Source organism: Thamnophis elegans, chromosome 5 (assembly GCF_009769535.1).
Source record: "Thamnophis elegans isolate rThaEle1 chromosome 5, rThaEle1.pri, whole genome shotgun sequence".
NCBI classification, from domain to species: Eukaryota; Metazoa; Chordata; class Lepidosauria; order Squamata; family Colubridae; genus Thamnophis; species Thamnophis elegans.
The window spans coordinates 56,262,594-56,281,849 of NC_045545.1; the positions used below are offsets into that span (position 1 = coordinate 56,262,594).

The following is a 19,256-nucleotide window of genomic DNA, read 5'->3' on the forward strand; positions in this document are numbered from 1 at the left end:
TATATAAGTCTAACTGCTATTGCTATTAGGCACAGGGAAATTGATTGTCTACAGAAAAATCAGAACATTTCAGAGCTTTTAGCATCATTTTGAGGAACCTGTGGATCTCGTTATTGTATGTTGTTTAAAAATAGCTCCCACTACCTAAGGCCATTCCCAAGGATAGCTGGGCCTGATGGGAATTTGGGAGTCCAGCAGAATCTGTAATGTTCCAATTGTATCAGTTCCCACCTCTCTTTTTTATGCTCATTTGGTGTCATACTTTCAAAAGAAATCAAATATGTTTTTTTTGTGTGGCAATGATTGATCTAAAATGCTATAGTAGTAGATGTCACTGGCTGTGAGCAGAAGAAGCCTTGGTCACAACCAGAAAACAGGAGTATTTCCCAGGGGAATGCTTGTGAAATATGCATGCAATCCTGGCTAAGCTCTGATTGGAGGCAACTCTTCATTGCACAAATGCTGGCAGATGGTCTTCTCCTGCCCCTAATTGTGAACGTACCTTTCGTGATCACAACATTTTTTCCCGTAAGCTCTTGAAGGAGTAAGGTCCAGAAACAGAGGAGCCCTCTTCATATGGGTTTCCACTTCTTTACTGAATGAAGTGTTTAGAAAGAAATCCTTAACTTGCTTTAAAAGCTGCTGTCGTGTCTGAAGTGGTGTTGGATTTCCTGCCTAACAGGGGGTTGGACTAGAAGACCTCTAAGGTCCCTTCCAACTCTGTTATTATGTTCTGTTATCAGAAATATTTAGGGTAGAGTTCAACATTTTATAATTGGTGATTTGAATCTTTAATGAAGGGATCTTGAAAAGGATGAACTGTTGACAAAAAGCCCTTTCCTTTGGCCATTCCATTTGGGGGAGGGGGATAATTCTGTTGCTCTTCCCATCTCTAGTGTTCACCTGGGAATAGTTGCAGAGAGCTATGAAATGTTTGGGAATGTTTTATTGTGACTGATGTGATATTAGTGTGAATTTAGCCTTTTAAAATCACACATTTAGATTTTACGTTTTTTGAAACAAGATCATGATTTTGAGTTCTACATTCTTGATGAAAGATAGATATCTCATATTTAGAATATGTTTTCATATTACTTTAGTATAAAACTAAATAGGCCATGCCATCAATTATTGGTATTTTTAAACCATGAAGTGTAATTAATGTAAAGATTTTGTTTTCCCCTTTCTAAAGGGTTTAAGTTTTCAAAATATATGCACCTAAACTTGTTATTTTTTGTAGGGAAGAAAATAAAGAAACACTGCTCTTTTTATCTTTGGTTGACTGTTCTCTAATTAATACTGTCCTCTAATTAAAACTGAGAGTTGTAATATTTTTTTTTTAATAATAAATGTTTTTTAATTTTAATTGAAACAAGTACAGCATCTTTCTTTACATCTGTAGAAAATGTATCAATCGATTACAGATCCTCCACTGTCAACAAACATAACTCATATTAACTTAAGCATTATTATATATCCATTTTCATTTGACTGTAATTATTATTTAAAAATATTAATACAAGTAACAATCTTGAACAATACCTGCCCACACCAGTGGGAAAAGAAAAAATCAAAAAGAAAAGGCAAAAAAAAAAAAAAAAAAAATAGAACAAAAAAAAAAAGGGACAAAAACGACAAAGGACAAGGCAGGAAAAAAGAACAAAACACAGGTATCTATTATAAAAAAGAAGACGTATATCAACTGGTTACAACATGCTTTGGTGCTTCTCTTCCATTAACTCATATTAATTCAAATATCTTAACTCAAATGTTTACCATATTAGCATCATTATATCTCCAGTTTTAATTACCTATAGTTATTTAAACATCCTTCATCCTTAGCTACGCCAAAGAATTAATCCATAACACATGCTGACATTTCATTTACTTACTTATAAAGTCCTCTATTTACATCAAATCCTCATATCCTATTTTAGCTGAACATCCATAATATTTAGTTATATCATATATCATAACATTTTCCCAGTATTGATTAACATTTGATTGTATGTATTTTATTAAGTTTTTATAATAGTGATAATTATTGTAATTAATACTCTTTATGTATAATCCAAAAGTGTTTTCTCATATCCAATTGTTATTTATCATGTCGACTCCACATTATATACATTACTATCAATATCGATTATTATTCAGCTATATCTGTTACAAAGAGAGCAATTAGGTTAGCTAGATTTCAATTGTATTCTTCAATCTATCAGCCAATTCCACATTATATACATTACCATCAATATCAATTATTATTCAGCTATATCTATTACAAATTAAAGTAATCAGATTTAGCTAATTTTAAGTTATATTCTTCCATCTGTCAGCCTGTGTCCCTCCAACAGCAAAATTTTCTCAATCCAATTGCCATTCGTTGAATAAGTTTACCAAATGTTTTTATAAGCAAGTCCAGACGAAAATATCTTCGCACCTTTTGGCTCTGAATGTCAGTGATGAAATAATAATGTTGTCCCGGGCTTGTAAAACTTTTCAAATTGACTTTAATTCTCCAGGGTGGAGTTTCCATTTCTCCTACACCCTGTCTCTTTAAATGAATCTTCTTTATAGCTCCCCCCCTCCTTTCTTCCTCTGAGATAGACCAGACGCCATTTCTCACATTTTCCATTTGTATTTCAGGAACATTCAAACATTCAGCGATCTCAGTTTTTCCTTCATATTTTAAAATCAGATGATCCAATTTTCTTTCCAATCTCTGAAAAGAGTCAAAAAGCTCTCAACATGCGGAAAAAAGAATCTGGAATGAAACCTTAGAAGTATTTTCAGACGCCATGATGTGTCGCAGTTAAAAATTGCAAGTAAAGACACGCTGGAAACTGTGCAATCTTATCTGATCGTAAACACAGCCAAGTAATAAAAATGTCAGATCGTGAAGGGCTAATTAGTAGAAAGTTGACTTTACGGTCCACTTAAAAAGAGTCAGTGAGGAGGGCTGCCGAAGCGTTCCTTGAAGCGTTTAAGAAATAAAGCAGCCACCAGCCATAAATCCATTAAAAAAAAGACCAATTCGCCGCTAGATTATTCTATTTTTTGGTTTCAATTAGCTTAAGCTTTTAGTGCGGACAGTCTCTCTTGAATAATAAAATCAGCTTACCAGATGACATCACTTCTGCCATTCTTAGGGGCAACCTGCAGTTTCAGTTAGCACGCAGCTAATCCAGAAAGGAATTGGCACGAGGAGTTAATACCCCCCCCCCCGAGACTTTGCGAATGTCTCTGAGGTCCTGGGTCTCTCCTCACCTTCACTGTCGTCTCCGGGACAGCTAGGGTCCAAAAAACCCGTCCAAAAATCCTTCAGAATAGAGGAATTTCAGGAATAGCCTGAAACTCCGTCTTCTCACTGCTAAGCCCCGCCTTCTCTCTGAGAGTTGTAATAATTATTGTAGATAATCAGATAGAACTAGGAATAATGCAACTTTCCCTATCTATCAACTTGAACATGGCAATAGTAAGTTCAATGATAACACTAATAGTACTAATAATGTTAAAAATAGCTGAAATTTGTTTGTTTCTTTGTTTTGGAGGCACCCGTGCCCTTCCCATTCAGTTAGATTAGACAGATATTGCAGATGAATATAAAAAATAAGTTGTTTCTTCTGGTTCAATTGTGAAATATATATGATCCTGGTTATGTTAGGAATCTTGAACTGAAATCACAGTGACATGCATTAGGAATAAGATTTGGTCAGAAATTCAAGAATTCTGTTAAAGTGAGTCTTCCTTTACCCTGATCAAACTAAAATAGGATGGAATGGCCTTTCAGTGGGGTATGAAATTGTGAAACTTAACCCTTGGGAGTATATTTGTCGGTTGTTAAAGACAGATAGAAAATGTGAATCAGTTTTATACATTTTGTGTTATCCAAAACATAACATGAAAAAGTAGAATCTCTCTATTTTCCACTAGGAAAATCATGTGGACATTCAGAAGAACCAGAGGGTGGCAGATTGCTTGTAATAGGAGATTTTCCCCTTGGCTCCACTGTAAATTATCAGTGTGAGGAAGGGTAAGTTTCAAGGAATCCAACACAATTTCCAGTGATGAGAATCTTCCTGTTTCTTTCTTCATCCTTTCAACAGTGTAACCTGAAATTGTTTGGTGAGGACTCTTCAGGGGTGGGCTGGGTGGGGGGTTAGGAAGTCTCACTTTCCTCGTCATTGGGCAAGGCTTGTACCTCAATGGGAAAGAGGCACACATGCAAATGCCGAGAGTTTTTTTTAATGTTTTATTAAAACACTGCAAACTCCCATTGTCATTCCCCAGATGTCCTAGCAGAGGCTTGTCAGCAAATGGCCCTCCACCAAGACCCAATAAATCAGAGTCCACAAAACCCAGGTCAAGTCTCAAGTCCAGGTTTGGTATCCAAGGTCCAAGTCCAAAATCCAGGCATGAAATCCAAGGTCCAAACATGAGGTCAGAAAATAAGGCACAGGTCCAGAATCAGGAAACATGAAGTCAGATCACATGCACGACAGGGAAGTGAATGGTTGGCTACAATGCCACTTTGCTCCATGTATCAGACTGAATGATTACCAACTGGTGCAACTCATTAGGAGAGGTGAGGCTGCTTCCTTATGAGTAGCCTCACTGATTTCCATGTGCCTGTCTCTGCTACATGTCCTGGGATCTGACAGGGAAGGCAAGTCCTCCTTGTCTCCACTGACATATGCAGCTATACCTCTTCTGCACCCTGTACTTCTGGCTGGTCATCCACATTTCCCAGCTGCAGCTGTATCTCTGCTCTTTCCTCTTCAGCCAGGCACTTGTCTAGTCACTATCGCATCAGCCCTTCCAATGTTCCTGGGCTCTCCTTCTCTTGCCCATCTATTCCTGAAATGGCATCTTCTGCATCCTACCCACACTGCTCTGTGTCCTTTTCCAAAATCCCCACAGCTGGCTCTTGTTGTCTGAGCCGACATCCAGTGGAGCCTGTCCTGACCAGGTTGGAAGGCTTCAGCCTGCTTTTGCATCTTTCTCTTTCAATCTCCCTTGTTTTCCTCAAAATAAGACCTCCTCGGATAATAAGCGAAATCGTTCTTTTGAGCTCATGTGCTAAAATAAGCTCTCTCTCGAAAATAAGTCCTCTCTGGAAATATTGCAACACAGCAGCAGCCACGAGGTGACCAGCTCGCCACCTCCTGCACCTCAAAAATAATAAAACCTCCCTGAAAATAAGGCCAGGTACTTATTTCGGGGGTCAAAAAAAAATAAGATCCTGTGTTATTTGGGGGGAAACACAGTAAGTTTGCTAAGCCAAAATCATAATTAAAAATTAACTAAACAGAATGATAATGAAGGACCACTGTCAGGTACACAGTGTGTGTCAATGAACAGTGGAGTTAAACATGTTCTTCCTTCTGATACATTTTCTCTAGAAAATAAATCAGTGGGAAATTTCTCCTTCCATTGTATGATTATAAATATATTGGACTTTTGCCAAAATAAGACTTAGCAATTATGAAAACTAATTTCTCCTGCACATTTCTATTTTGCCTTCTAGCAATCTGTCTCTACACATACACATATGTTGTCTGTCTACACGTATGAATACATATAATTATCAATTGACATCACATGAATAAAAAAGCATGGGATGAATGAATACTAAAATACTGTATGAGGTCCTTGGTCATCTTTATCTGTGCATTTTATTCAGACCTGAAGGTTACCTCAGAACTGAAACAACTCTAAGCAGCTCATTTTGAATTAGAGTAGACAAAGGGATGTATTGAATTTTTAAATGCAATTTGTAAATATCCCAGAATGAAGCCCCAGATATATCATGTTAATGAATGATGAATGTGATGTAATAATTAGTTATGATCTAGGTCCTGCTCCAAAAATATAGTTAAAACCTGTAGCACCCAATAAAGTACCTTGTACAAAAAAAATGTTTCCTGTCCAGGATAATTTTTGATAGCATGGGAGTGTTTTCTTCTAAAACTATGATGGCCAGGCTACAAATAAGTTATTGGTCTATTATACAGGTGTTAAACTCAACAGCGTCACCTGATGTATCGCTACAATTTTTCCTTTCATGGAGCAGGGGTGGGCATGACCTGTGCATGATGCGTCCAGCCCACGGACAGCCAGTTTGACACCCCTGGTCTATTAGTAGTTTTTTTCCTCCCCAAAATCTTTTAACATTTAGGTAGAGGCAGATTATCAGTAAGGGTGAAAGTGTGGACAAAAGTTAAGATGAAAATAAATTAACTTTCCCGTTTTCTATTATTTTTATTTAAACTTCTCTAATAAAAACGTTTTTGCTTTATCTCTTTGAATGGTATTACTGCATCTCAGGCAATCTTCTTACAACTCTCGAGTTGTAAAGGCAAGTGTGGCTCTTTCCTGCAAAAATAGTGTCTAAGAACTTTTATTCAACTTTGATTTTCAGTGGATGGCTGCCCGCTCCCACCACTTTCTGATAGCACCAGATCAGAAAAAAAAGTGTGATTCAGATTAGTGCTAATGTGATTCTGGAGTCTGGAAATGGCTATGTCAGGCATGATTCTTCTCCTATTCAAGCGCAGCAGATAGGATGGGATGCCCCTGTGCCAGCTTGTACACAGATTAAGCATGGTAAATTGGAAATTAGGCCTTAAAGATTTGACAGAGAATTTAATTTTATATTGTTTGGAGAGCCTCTCAAAAATACTTTCAAGAACTAGTACATTTAATTGTCCCCTTTGCTGATAGTTTGTTACTCTTGTTTTGCTTCTTTCTTTAGGCTCCTACAATTTTGCTACCATAGGTTTTGGTAAGTAATTTCTAGACGCTCCCATTGAATGCAGAAAGGCATTGTGGACCTTGCATTCCATAAACAGTGGATAAGATAGGTCAGTGGCTACTAGTCAAATGTTTTCCCTGTTCTTTAGTTGTCTTTGTCAGATGAGCATATATAATACAGAACACTCATGATAATGTAGCAAAAAGAAGATGAGAAAGGAATATTATCCATATGATAATAGCAAAGTTGTCGAGCAACTTGACATAAGAAAAAGGGGGAAAAAAGAACTTTTCATTGTGATTCTAAATATTTTGATTTTTGTAGAATGGATTCTACAGTGCATTACATAAATACCTTAGGATGCATCCATTTTCATTGCATTTTAATGTTACAAAATTTTATTAATTTTCTCACTTCAATTTAATTTATAATAAAATCAGTTCTTTCTTTAACCTTTCATTTTAGAGAAAATCGTAACTAAATAAATATATTTACTTGGTTTTAAGAGGTTCTGTGAGAAGTATCCTATTGCTTTTCCTCATTTTTGGTGGTGCAATGTGGATTGTCCTTTTGCAAAAGAAAAAAAGGTGAGCATTTATTTGTTTACATTATTTATACTGAAGGAAGTGTTAATGATAATTTGAGATTCATATTCTACCAAATATCAATAAGGGATATATGCACTGAAATCAGGTATTTTGTGAGGAAAAGGTTTTTGCCATTCCAATCAGCACATCTATTTTGAGTTTAGCATTGGTAAAATAAGGCAGGCCATTAATTCACAGGAATTCTCATCTGCCTATTTCAAACAATGCATTTAAATGTATTTTTAAGTCTTTTAATTTGGTTTATCTTCTCAAGTATATGTTCTCACGATTAATTTAGCAATTGTACCTGTGAAGCCCAAAGAAAGTATTGTGTTGCTAGTTATGAAGATTCTCCACTGTAAAAAGAAAACTTTGTCTTCATAGCTACAGGCAATAATCTCATGGTAAAGTTACTATTTTAAGATGAAAATACATTATTTGTATAAATATGACTGAGTCAGATGGTTTAAAATAACTTATAGCACATATATAATTTGGGGATGGGCATGCTATTGTGCAGCAACTTCTTTGGTAGGTAAATTTCTTTGTACCATCAACCTGTTACAAAGTAGCTGACGTCAGTTGTGTATTTTGTTTTGTTTACAAGTGATTTTTCTACGATACCTTCCTTTTATTTCTGTGTTGCATATAAAATGCCTTTTTATATTTACTGAAATTCTTCTTGTTCAATGAAATGTCATTATTACTTTTTCATAGGACAAGATATTATTCTTAATTGGCAATTTCTTCTGAGCAAGCTAGCAACAAATAATCATGCTGACATTGATGGTTATGTTATGAGAAGTAATGAATGTATAATATACTCCTGGAAAATAAATATGAAGCAGTGATTGATATGACGTAGCTGATATGATTTTGATATAAAAATCAAGAGCCATACATGCTTAAAAAGTAATGGATTATGTCAAAATGATTGTGCTACAAAAGCTAAAATTATCAGATAACATTCTCTTGAAGTACATACCAGTACAAGGAATTTGACAACTTAACAATATAAATGGATTCTTCATGCCCTTATTATGACCAGAAGACTGATATTTGGAAAGATAAATGTATGTCCCCCTTTACTCAATGGACTGAAAACTTGGTTGCAGTTGTCGCTCATGAGCAAATTGCTTATAGAAGATTGTGTATGGGCAAATATATTGAAATATGGGGCATTTGTAGAGAATAGGTTAAAAGTTGTATGAATGTATCATACACATTTTGAATATTTGCATTAGAGAGGTGATTTGTGACCATTTATTGTTGACATATATTATTCTTTTTGCATTTTCTTACTTTGTTATAGCACTTTGTTTTTTCTTTGATAATGTATTATGATCACTTTTGTTTTGTTATAAAACATACATGCATAAATGTTTTATTACTCTGGACTTTGGCCTTTGGTGAGGCAGCCCTCTGAGACCTGCCCACTTCATTATGCTTGCCATCTTTTATTTATGTTGTATTTTTTTTTGTATGATGTCTTTTGATTGTTGTAAGCTGCCCAGAGTTGTTGAGAGTCTGGCAGTATACTAATTTAATCATCCATTCATATTCCATATTCATTAAGCAGGAAATACTTCAAGTGCGTTGAGCAAGTTATGGTACTAGGATATACAATAAATAGTAATAATCAATTTTTCTTTTTAGAAATTATTAAAACAATTCTAAATTCAATCCGAAAATAAATTTGTAAACAAAAAATAAACGAATCTTTTACGTACTTCCTTTTTTGGTGGGGGGAGAGGACTTTTGGAGAAAAAGGACGGCGGAGATTAAATTAAGAGTATGGGCACAACTTTGAAACTACGTCAAGGCAGAACCTTCGGGTAAAGCGCTGCTGGAAATCATTCCGCCAGGGCTTCTTCATGCCATTCAGCCCATTGGAACAGCAAAAAAAACCTGGTAGGAACTTCCGAGATGCCTACATTGAATTGTTAATCTCTCCTATCAAGTTTGCTGATTAAAAAAAAGCAATTGGTGTCATTCCAGCTTGACGGTCTCCAAACGGCAGCAACCTCGCCTTGCCGTTTTGCTTCTGCCGCCTGACTCCTATCCAGAGCAATTTCGCCAGCCTATTTACTTGGTTTTAAGAGGTTCTGTGAGAAGTATCCTATTGCTTTTCCTCATTTTTGGTGGTGCGATGTGGATTGTCCTTTTGCAAAAGAAAAAACGGTGAGCATTTATTTGTTTACATTATTTATACTGAAGGAAGTGTTAATAATAATTTGAGATTCATATTCTACCAAACAGGAATTCTCATCTGCCTATTTCAAACAATGCATTTAAATGTATTTTTAAGTCTTATAATTTGGTTTATCTTCTCAAGTATATGTTCTCCCAATTAATTTAGCAATTGTACCTGTGAAGCCCAAAGAAAGTATTGTGTTGCTAGTTATGAAGATTCTCCACTGTAAAAAGAAAACTTTGTCTTCATAGCTACAGGTAATAATCTCACGGTAAAGTTACTATTTTAAGATGAAAATACATTATTTGTATAAATATGACTGAGTCAGATGGTTTAAAATAACTTATAGCACATATATAATTTGGGGATGGGCATGCTATTGTGCAGCAACTTCTTTGGTAGGTAAATTTCTTTGTACCATCAACCTGTTACAAAGTAGCTGACGTCAGTTGTGTATTTTCTTTTGTTTACAAGTGATTTTTCTAGAGTACCTTTCTTTTATTTCTGTATTGCATATAAAATGCCTTTTTATATTTACTGAAATTTTTCTTGTTCAATGAAATGTCATTATTACTTTTTCACAGGACAAGATATTCTTAATTGGCAATTTCTTCTGAGCAAGCTAACAACAAATATCATGCTGACATTGATGGTTATGTTATGAGAAGCAATGAATGTATAATATACTCCTGGAAAAAATATGAAGCAGAGTCATTGATATAACATAGCTGATATGATTTTGATATAAAAATCAAGAACCATACATGACCATTTATTGTTGACATATATTATTCTTTTTATTGCATTCTTTTACTTTATTATAGCACTTTGTTTTTTCTTCTTTGATAATGTATTATGATCACTTTTGTTTTGTTACAAAACATACATGCATAAATGTTTTATTAATCTGGCCTTTGGCCTTTGGTGAGGCAGCCCTCTGAGACCTGCCCACTTCATTATGCTTGCCATCTTTTATTTATGTTGTATTTTTTTTTTGTATGATGTCTTTTGATTGTTGTAAGCTGCCCAGAGTTGTTGAGAGCCTGGCAGTATACTAATGTAATCATCCATTCATATTCCATATTCATTAAGCAGGAAATACTTCAAGTGCATTGAGCAAACTATGGTACTAGGATATACAATAAATAGTAATAATCAATTTTTCTTACAATTCTAAATTCAACCCGAAAATAAATTTGTAAATAAAAAATAAACGAATCTTTTATGTACTTCCTTTTTTGGTGGGGGGAGAGGACTTTTGGAGAAAAAGGACGGCGGAGATTAAATTAAGAGTATGGGCACAACTTTGAAACTACGTCAAGGCAGAACCTTCGGGTAAAGCGCTGCTGGAAATCATTCCGCCAGGGCTTCTTCATGCCATTCAGCCCATTGGAACAGCAAAAAAACCTGGTAGGAACTTCCGAGATTCCTACATTGAATTGTTAATCTCTCCTATCAAGTTTGCTGATTTAAAAAAAGCAATTGGTGTCATTCCAGCTTGACGGTCTCCAAACGGCAGCAACCTCGCCTTGCCGTTTTGCTTCTGCCGCCTGACTCCTATCCAGAGCAATTTCGCCAGCCTACCTCTGAGTTAGTGCCTGCATTTTTCAAATGCCCAACATCTAGGCAATACCTATATCCGGAGGTCAAGCTCGCAGCAAACCTTTCTAGATCTTGCCTATGGAGGTTCTCAGTCATCCAGGTCCTGGTTGTCCCAAAGGTGCTTTTTCAAGAGGCAATTTGGTTTTCCGGTTTTTCTTTAAAGACGTTTCGCTTATGCAAGAAGCTTCTTCAGCCCTAGAGTTTTCTAGATCTACTTGCAGTCTACTTGCCTCCGCAGGGGCTACCGTAGCTGCCTTCAGCCATCCGCTCGCGAGGATCTCGCGCACTGGCGGCGCCTCCCCCCCATTGTTGGCCTAACGCTGATTCTTGACTTGAAATGAAAATGAAAAGAAAGGCCGACTCAAGGGCGACAGTGGCTACGACAGTCCCCCGACCCCCACCCCCGCCGCGGCAGGAGCTGGCACTCGAGCCTGGAACGTCCCCCCCCCCCGCCCCGCCAATCTCCGCGCGCCTGATTCCAACGCTTCTTCATCCTCCTGCGCGTTGAGCGCCATGTCGCGGCCGCTACGCCGCGCTTCGCGGCTTCTCGCGATTTTGGCGCTGGCGGCGATGAGATGGGCCTGGGCAGGTGAGAGTGATGCACGTTCTCCTCCTCACGCGGCAGCGGGGTTCTCTCTGACTCCCTCTTTCCTCTCTCCCTCCTCTCTCCCTCGTCATTACGAGGAGGAGGTGGGGCGTTTCGTCTCCGCCTGCTTCCCCTGCGCGACCTGCCAGGGCACCGGAGGCCTGAAGAGGCATGTGGCGATAGCGGCCTTGGGACGGAACCCCACGCTGGGATTGCCTCGAGGCCCTCTAGGCCAGGCTTCGCAACTTTAAGATTTACGGAATTTAACTCCCAGAGTTCCTCAGCCAGCTTTGTTTTGCCAAGTTTGGTTGAAATTGCTCGAGGCGCTCCAGAGTTATGCTGGAACAAACATAATTATATATAATTATGTGTGCGTGTGTATATATGTATATGTGTATGTGTGTATGAGTGTATATGTATGTACGTACGTACATATACATACAACAAATGTATGATGTCTGGTACTGCCGAAATATTACTAGACCTAGGTTACTGAATAATTAAAGGTGAATCATATCAATTGGTCTTAGATACTCACAGCATAGGTCTTCTCTGGATACACTGGTTAAATAAAGGAATAGGACTTATTAGAGTGCCCCCCCCCCCCAATGATTGGTTCCTGCTAGGTGTTCATAGAGAAGATAGAACACATTCCAGACTCTTGTATGTGACTTAGGGCTCCTTGTTCCTTACTCTGTTTCGTATTTATGTGAAGCTGATAGGTGAGGTCATCCATCATTTTGGGTTCAGGTATCATCAATATGTGCATGTTATCCAATGTATATTTCAGTCTGAGACTGACCAGACAATACTTGAATAATGTAAAGGCCTGGATGAATAGGTTCAAATTAACACCCCCCCCCCCAAAGTTGGCTACAAAACTCTGTCTTTTTAACTGTCACTCGTGTTTGGGAACCCCACACATGGAATTTTGCACAGCACTCTACTTATTTTTTTTAAAAAAAAAATATTTTTATTACACAGACTACCTACAAACAACAATAAAAAAAACACAAAAACACAAAAAACACACAAAAAAGCATCATCACATACAGCATGTCGTTTGGTTATAGGTGTTTTAACATCCATATTCTGGAATAACATTTACCATCACAGATTTTTCATCTAGTTTAACTAAATACCTCACTTTCATTGTACAGTATATGTTCAATTACGATTAGCATTATTTTTTTCCAATAAATCATAGTTCCCTTACATTCTTGATTATCTATTTGATAACAGTATACCTTTATATAATCCCCATGTGAAAGAAAAGATTTTTTTTACCAACCATTTATATTTATACATCACTATTTTCCATTATACTTAATTCCACCAATCAAATATCAGGTATGCTTGTGTTCATTGTTATCCTTGTACCTCATACCTTCAAACAGAAATCTTATTCCTTCATTTTTCAACAAAATATTCTAAATGGTCGCTACATATATATACCAATTTTTAAATTATTCCCTTATTAAAATTATTTATCAACAACAAGATATCATTGTAATATGTTCTTAAGGTTATACATTATATCACCAATCCTCTATCAAGTATACATAAAATCGTTGTTATCCTTATTCTTTTTTAAAGCAAAAAATTCTATTCAATTCATAGATATATCAATTTTTCATTGTATCATTGTTAATCTATTTCACAGCATGATTGTGTTATCATTTAACTCCTCCAGTTGAAACATGAGTAAAACATTTTTCATTTCCAAGTTTTTTCCCCCAGCCACTGGTAAAACAAGTCCCATATCTTATAAAATTGCTCGTCGTCTTGTTCTCTAATTTCAAGTGTCAATTAACTCATTTCAGCACAGTCCATTATTTTTCGAATAACTTCTTCCTGTTTTGGTATTGTTTCATTTTTCCAGTTTTTTGCAAATACGATTCTGGCTGCTATTAACACATTTACAATCAAATATTTTAAGTCTTTATTATAGATTTCTGGTATGATCCCCAATAAAAAGACCTCTGGTTTAAAGTCTATTTGTTTGTGTGTCATTTTCTCCAACCACATGTGGATTTTAGTCCAGTATCTTTTAGCTTCAATGCAAGTCCACCACATGTGGTAATATGAGCCCGGTATCTGATGACATTTCCAACACTTTTCTGATTTATTCTTGGACATTCTTGCAATTCTGGTTGGGGATAGGTGCCACCTGTAAAACATCTTATACAAATTTTCTCTATATACAGTAGACATTGTCATTTTATAATTTTGAGACCACAGTTTCTGCCATTTCTCTAAATCAATCCCATCCCTAAAGTTTTTTCCCCAAGCTATCATAGTTTAAAGAAACTAGCTCTTGTAATTTAACCTCCAATAAATATCTAATAGTTTTTTAATTACTTTTTCATCAGTATCTGTTAAAATTTTGTCTAACTCAGTCATTTTATTGTAAAAACCTTTTGATTTTCTATCTTCATTATATCTAGATTGTATCTGTACATATGAATACCAATTCATTTCTATCCCTTCTTGTTTCAACTCTTGGATAGATTTGAGTTCACCCTCTGCATTAAATATTTCAACATATCTAACTGTTTGTTCCTTTTTATATATTATTGGATATGAAAATGCTTCAATCGTTGATACCCAGACTGGAATTTTTAAGTAGTGTAATCTTTTTACCTTTTCCCAGTTTAATAACAAAGCCTCCCTTATATAATGTCTTCTAAAATAGCCATGTGCTTTAGTTCCCTTATACCATAAGAAAGCATGCCATCCCAACAGTAAATCATGACCTTCTACATTCAATAGTCTAGAATTTTTAGTGATACACACTCCTTAATCCACATCAAGTTTGTTGCTTGGTAATATAACTCCCAATCAGGTAGGCCAAGTCCTCCTCTAATTCTAGCATCTTGTAACAATTTAAGTTTTATTCTAGCTGTTTTCCCTTGCCAAATAAACTTCAAAACTATTTTGTTTAAGTCTTGAAAAAAGTCCTTACCCAATCTGATTGGGATTGTCTGGAACAGGTATAAAATTCTAGGTAAAATGTTCATTTTAATTGTAGAAGTTCTTCCCATCATTGATAGTTGTAAATCTTTCCATTTCATCAGATCAGTCGCTATTTGTTGTTTTAGTCTAGTATAATTGTCTTCCTTAAGAGTACTGCATGTAGGTGATAGGTGTATCCACAAATATTTAACCTTACTTATAATTTGATTCTGCAAAGTTTCTGACAACTCTTCCTTTTGTGTTGCTGGCATATTCTTTGTCATAATCTTTGTTTTGTCTTTGTTTATTTTCAAGCCTGCTACTTTTCCATATTCCTCTATTCTTTCTAGCAGTTTGGGTGCTGTTTCTAGTGGATCTTCAAGAATAAAAACTAAATCATCTGCAAACGCTTGTAGTTTATATTCTCCTTTCTTAATTTTCATTCCTCTTATTTCTTCTTCTCTGATCTTTCTGTTTAAAACCTCTAATGTTAAGACAAAGAGTAATGGTGATAATGGGCAACCTTGTCTCGTACCTCTCTTTATTTCAATAGGATCTGTTAGTTCTCCATTTACCATTATCTTTGCTGTTTGTTTCTGATATATCATTCGTATGGTTTGAATAAATTTCTTACCAAAGTTCATCTGCTCCAGTTGTAAAAACATGAATTGCCAATTCACATTGTCAAAAAAGCCATTTTGATCTGAGTGGATGAAGCTATTTACCGTATATACTCGAGTATAAGCCGACCCGAATATAAGCCGAGGCACCTAATTTTACCCCAAAAAGCTGGAAAAGTTATTGACTCGAGTATAAGCCTAGGGTGGGAAATGCAGCAGCTACGGTAAATTTCAAAAATAAAAAATCAGTGTTATTTGAAACTCAAAGTTATGTTTATTCAAGGGACCCGCTTAATTAAAGTGTTCTATAATATCAGTATGACTTATAATACTGCAAGTCTGCAATATTAAAATACTTGTATAGGGGATCCCCGGGATCCCCCGAAGAGATCAAATCACAACCAGTATGCCACCTTCTTGGTATATTGTTTTTATTTTCACTGAGTTTTTTAAAATGAGCATTATTTCATCCTTTTTTTCTTTATGTTTGATTGGTATCTGCAATTTGTGTTAATTCTGTTCATACATATAATATAAATGAAAAACCCAGCTCTCTTAAAAAATATTTTAAGTTCTTTCTGGTGCTCCCTTTTAGAATTGGCCAACTAATATTTCTGTTCACCCAACTAATGTCAGGCAGAGTTAACTGAAAAAGTAATTTTTCATGAAAGGACATTTTCCTAGGATTTTAATTGTTCTTACTGTCAGATTGCTCGTTATTTCCAGCTTGAGTCTCCTTCTGACAAGTTTCCATTGCTTCTTGTCCTGTCCTCAGGTGCTATTGCTGCCGCCGCCTCCTCCTCCTCCAACAGCACCAGCACATTTGCTGCCCAGCGCTGCGGCTGAGGTGAAGCCGCCAAAGCTCCCGCTGGCGCCCCCACAGATTTGGGCGGATATCCGGCAGTGCTGTTGGAGGAGGAGGAGGCGAACCAGCCTGCCATCGCCAGCCACCGCTAGCCCTGCCGCTCTTCCCACCCCCTTCCAAGCCCCACAGTCCAGCGGATGGAGCAGCGAAGCCCCGGGGCTTCGCTACTGCTCCCCGCATTTTCTGCACGGGGATCCCTTGGAGAGGGGATTCCAGCCTGCCATCGCCAGCCACCGCTAGCCCTGCCGCTCTTCCCACCCCCTTCCAAGCCCCACAGTCCAGCGGATGGAGCAGCTGTGGGGCTTGGAAGGGGGTGGGAAGAGCGGCAGGGCTAGCGGTGGCTGGCGATGGCAGGCTGGAATCCCCTCTCCAAGGGATCCCCGTGCAGAAAATGCGGGGAGCAGTAGCGAAGCCCCGGGGCTTCGCTGCTCCATCCGCTGGACTGTGGGGCTTGGAAGGGGGTGGGAAGAGCGGCAGGGCTAGCGGTGGCTGGCGATGGCAGGCTGGTTCGCCTCCTCCTCCTCCAACAGGCAACAGCACTGCCGGATCCAGTTGTAGACTCGAGTATAAGCCGAGGCGGCTTTTTTCAGCCCAAAAAGTGGGCTGAAAAACTCGGCTTATACTCGAGTATATACGGTAAATATTTTTTAAGTCTCTCTGCTAGTATAGATGCAAATAGCTTATAATCTGAATTTAATAAAGAAATTGGTTTATAGTTCTTAGTTTATGTTAAATCGGTCTCTCCCTTGGGTAGCAATGTAATATATGCTTCTGACCATGACGTCGGTATTTTACTCTCAAATGTCACTTCATTCATGACTTGTAGGAGTGGGAGAATCGAAGTTTCTTCAAATATTCTATAGAATTCCACAGGTAGTCCATCCGGTCCTGGGGCTTTCCCATTATTTTGTTTTTTAAGTGCATCTGTTAGCTCCATCATTGTTATTTTACTTTCTAGCATTGTTCTAGTTTCATCTGATATCTGGGGAAGATTGGCATCCTGTAAGTACTTTTTGACTCCTCCCTCCTCCACCTTCTCTTGTTCGTAGAGCTCAGCATAGTAGTCTTGTATAATTTTTTTTTTCTCAGTATTTTTCCATTTTTTGTACAAAGTCTTTTGCTTTCAATATGGTGTTATTTAATGTCCATCTAGATCTTGCCCTTTGGCCTTTCCATTTAATTGAAATTGGGTTATGGTCCGCCCAAGTGCTTGCTCCAATCTCAATTTCTTGTACATTGCAGATCAATTCTGCTGAGGCCCATATAATATCTATTCTAGAAAATGATGAATGTCTATTTGAATAAAAAGTGTACTGTTCTGTTTTGGCATTTCTTTCCATATATCTTTTAGATTTACTTCATCTATCATCCCAAAGAAGGATTTCGGCAGCAACTTTCTATTTAGCTTTTTTGTTTTGTGTGTTTTATAGTCCATGTTTTGGTTCACGATGCCATTAAAGTCTCCCATCATACAAATATCAACATAGTCTAAGTCCAAAATTCTTTTATGTAATTTTTTATAGAATTCGTCTTGTTTTTCATTGGGGGCATAAATTCCAGTTAGGAGTGTTTTTTTCTGTATTTTTTTTTCAAAAGTATTATTTTCTTTTAAAACAAACATTTCATCGTTCCTCAATCAGTGAGACATCGGAGTACAATTTTTGTGTGTGTCAAAATAGTTCTAGTTTACCACCAAATTCTTGTCTAGCCTAATGTATACCCCTCCCTCCCTCCACCCTCCACCCAACCCCCCTCCTCCTTCCCCCGCCTGACTTCCCAGAACCCGTACACATTATGGATTTTTAGCAAACACAGTCAAAAATCTATTGAGAAAAAAGAAATAAAGAGATTAATGACATCTCTACATTGATCTTAGCTTCTTCTTGCTGAGCTAACTTTAAACAATTTAAATCATTTCTGATCTTAAGCATAGGCTAACTGGAATTTCTTGGTCCCGTATTTATTTTGTATATAGTCAATCCATTTTTTCCAGTCTCGTTTATATCTCTCATTTGAGTGATCTTTAAGATATGCCGATATTTTAGCCATCTCGGCTAAGTTTGTAACTTTCAATGTCCATTCTTGAATTGTAGGCAAGTCTTCCTTCTTCCAGTATTGCGCCACCAACAGTCTTGCTGCCGTTATTAGGTGCAGAATCAAGTTAGTCTCTACCACTGTAAAGTCAATACTTATACCTAGTAAAAATAACTGAGGAGTAAACTTTATCCTTCTTTTAAAGATATTTTGCATAATCCACCATATTTTTATCCAAAATGCTTTAACCTTTTGGCAGGTTCACCATATATGAAAATATGTAGCATTGAGAGAGCCACATCTGCAACATTTAGGCTGTAAATTCGGATACATAGAAGGCAGCTTTTTAGGATCTAAATGCCATCTATAGAACATCTTATAAAAATTTTCTCTCAGGTTTTGAGCTTGTGTAAATTTCATATTTCTTACCCAGATTCTTTCCCATGTATCCAGCATTATTGGTTCTTCAATGTTTTGAGCCCACTCTATCATACAATCTTTAACTAATTCTGTTTCCGAATCCATCTGTATTAATACATTATATATCCTCTTTATATGCATTAAGCTTTGATCTCTTATTTGTTTAAACAGATTATCCTCAACTTGAATAAAAGCAATTTTTTGATCTATTTTCCACCTAGCCTGTAATTGCCCATACTGGAACCATGTTTGAACTACCTTCTCCTCTTTTAATACCTCTAAAGATTTTAGTTGTAGTACCCCCCTTTCCAAGATAAGAAGCTGTCTGTAGGTAATTCTATCCTGTTTTTGTGCTATATTCATATTTTCAATTGCGTGTCTAGGAATTGCCCACATGGGTATCTTGTCATTTAATTTATATTGGTATTTTTTCCAGACCCGCAGTAAAGCATTTCTTAAAAGATGACTTTTAAAATTCTTGTCCAATTTTTTGTTGAATAACAGGTAAGCATGCCAACCATATACCAGATCGTGTCCCTCAATATTCAATATTCTATCATTAGTTAAATGAGTCCAATCACTAATTACAGATAGTGCCACTGCATCATAATATAGTTTTAAGTTAGGTAGTTTCAAGCC

General features: G+C 36.9%; 2 protein-coding genes and 1 long non-coding RNA gene across 22 annotated transcripts in view; all 3 read left to right on the forward strand.

Annotated features, from left to right (window-relative positions):
• LOC116508919 (complement receptor type 2-like) overlaps positions 1–8,340 on the forward strand; it is a 65,021-nt gene extending 56,681 nt beyond the window's left edge. For 2 of the 3 annotated variants that reach the window (XM_032217738.1, XM_032217739.1), the window contains 3 exons: positions 3,934–4,033; positions 6,422–7,341; positions 8,059–8,340. The gene's annotated coding sequence lies outside the window, so the exon portion shown is untranslated. The remainder of the gene's footprint in view (positions 1–3,933; positions 4,034–6,421; positions 7,342–8,058) is intronic. The other variant, XM_032217736.1, reaches the window with a different exon arrangement.
• Positions 8,341–9,432: 1,092 nt separating this feature from the next.
• Positions 9,433–10,343, forward strand: LOC116508927. Its single transcript, XR_004255440.1, has 3 exons — positions 9,433–9,522; positions 9,701–9,792; positions 10,120–10,343. It is a non-coding gene; the product is annotated as an uncharacterized LOC116508927 (long non-coding RNA).
• A 20-nt stretch (positions 10,344–10,363) lies between these two features.
• Positions 10,364–19,256, forward strand: part of LOC116508920 (complement component receptor 1-like protein) — a 47,185-nt gene continuing 38,292 nt past the window's right edge. For all 18 annotated transcript variants that reach the window (XM_032217740.1, XM_032217749.1, XM_032217744.1 and 15 more), the window contains exon 1: positions 10,364–11,726. In XM_032217740.1, the coding sequence (XP_032073631.1) occupies positions 11,651–11,726 (76 nt within the window). In that variant the 5' untranslated portion in view covers positions 10,364–11,650. The remainder of the gene's footprint in view (positions 11,727–19,256) is intronic.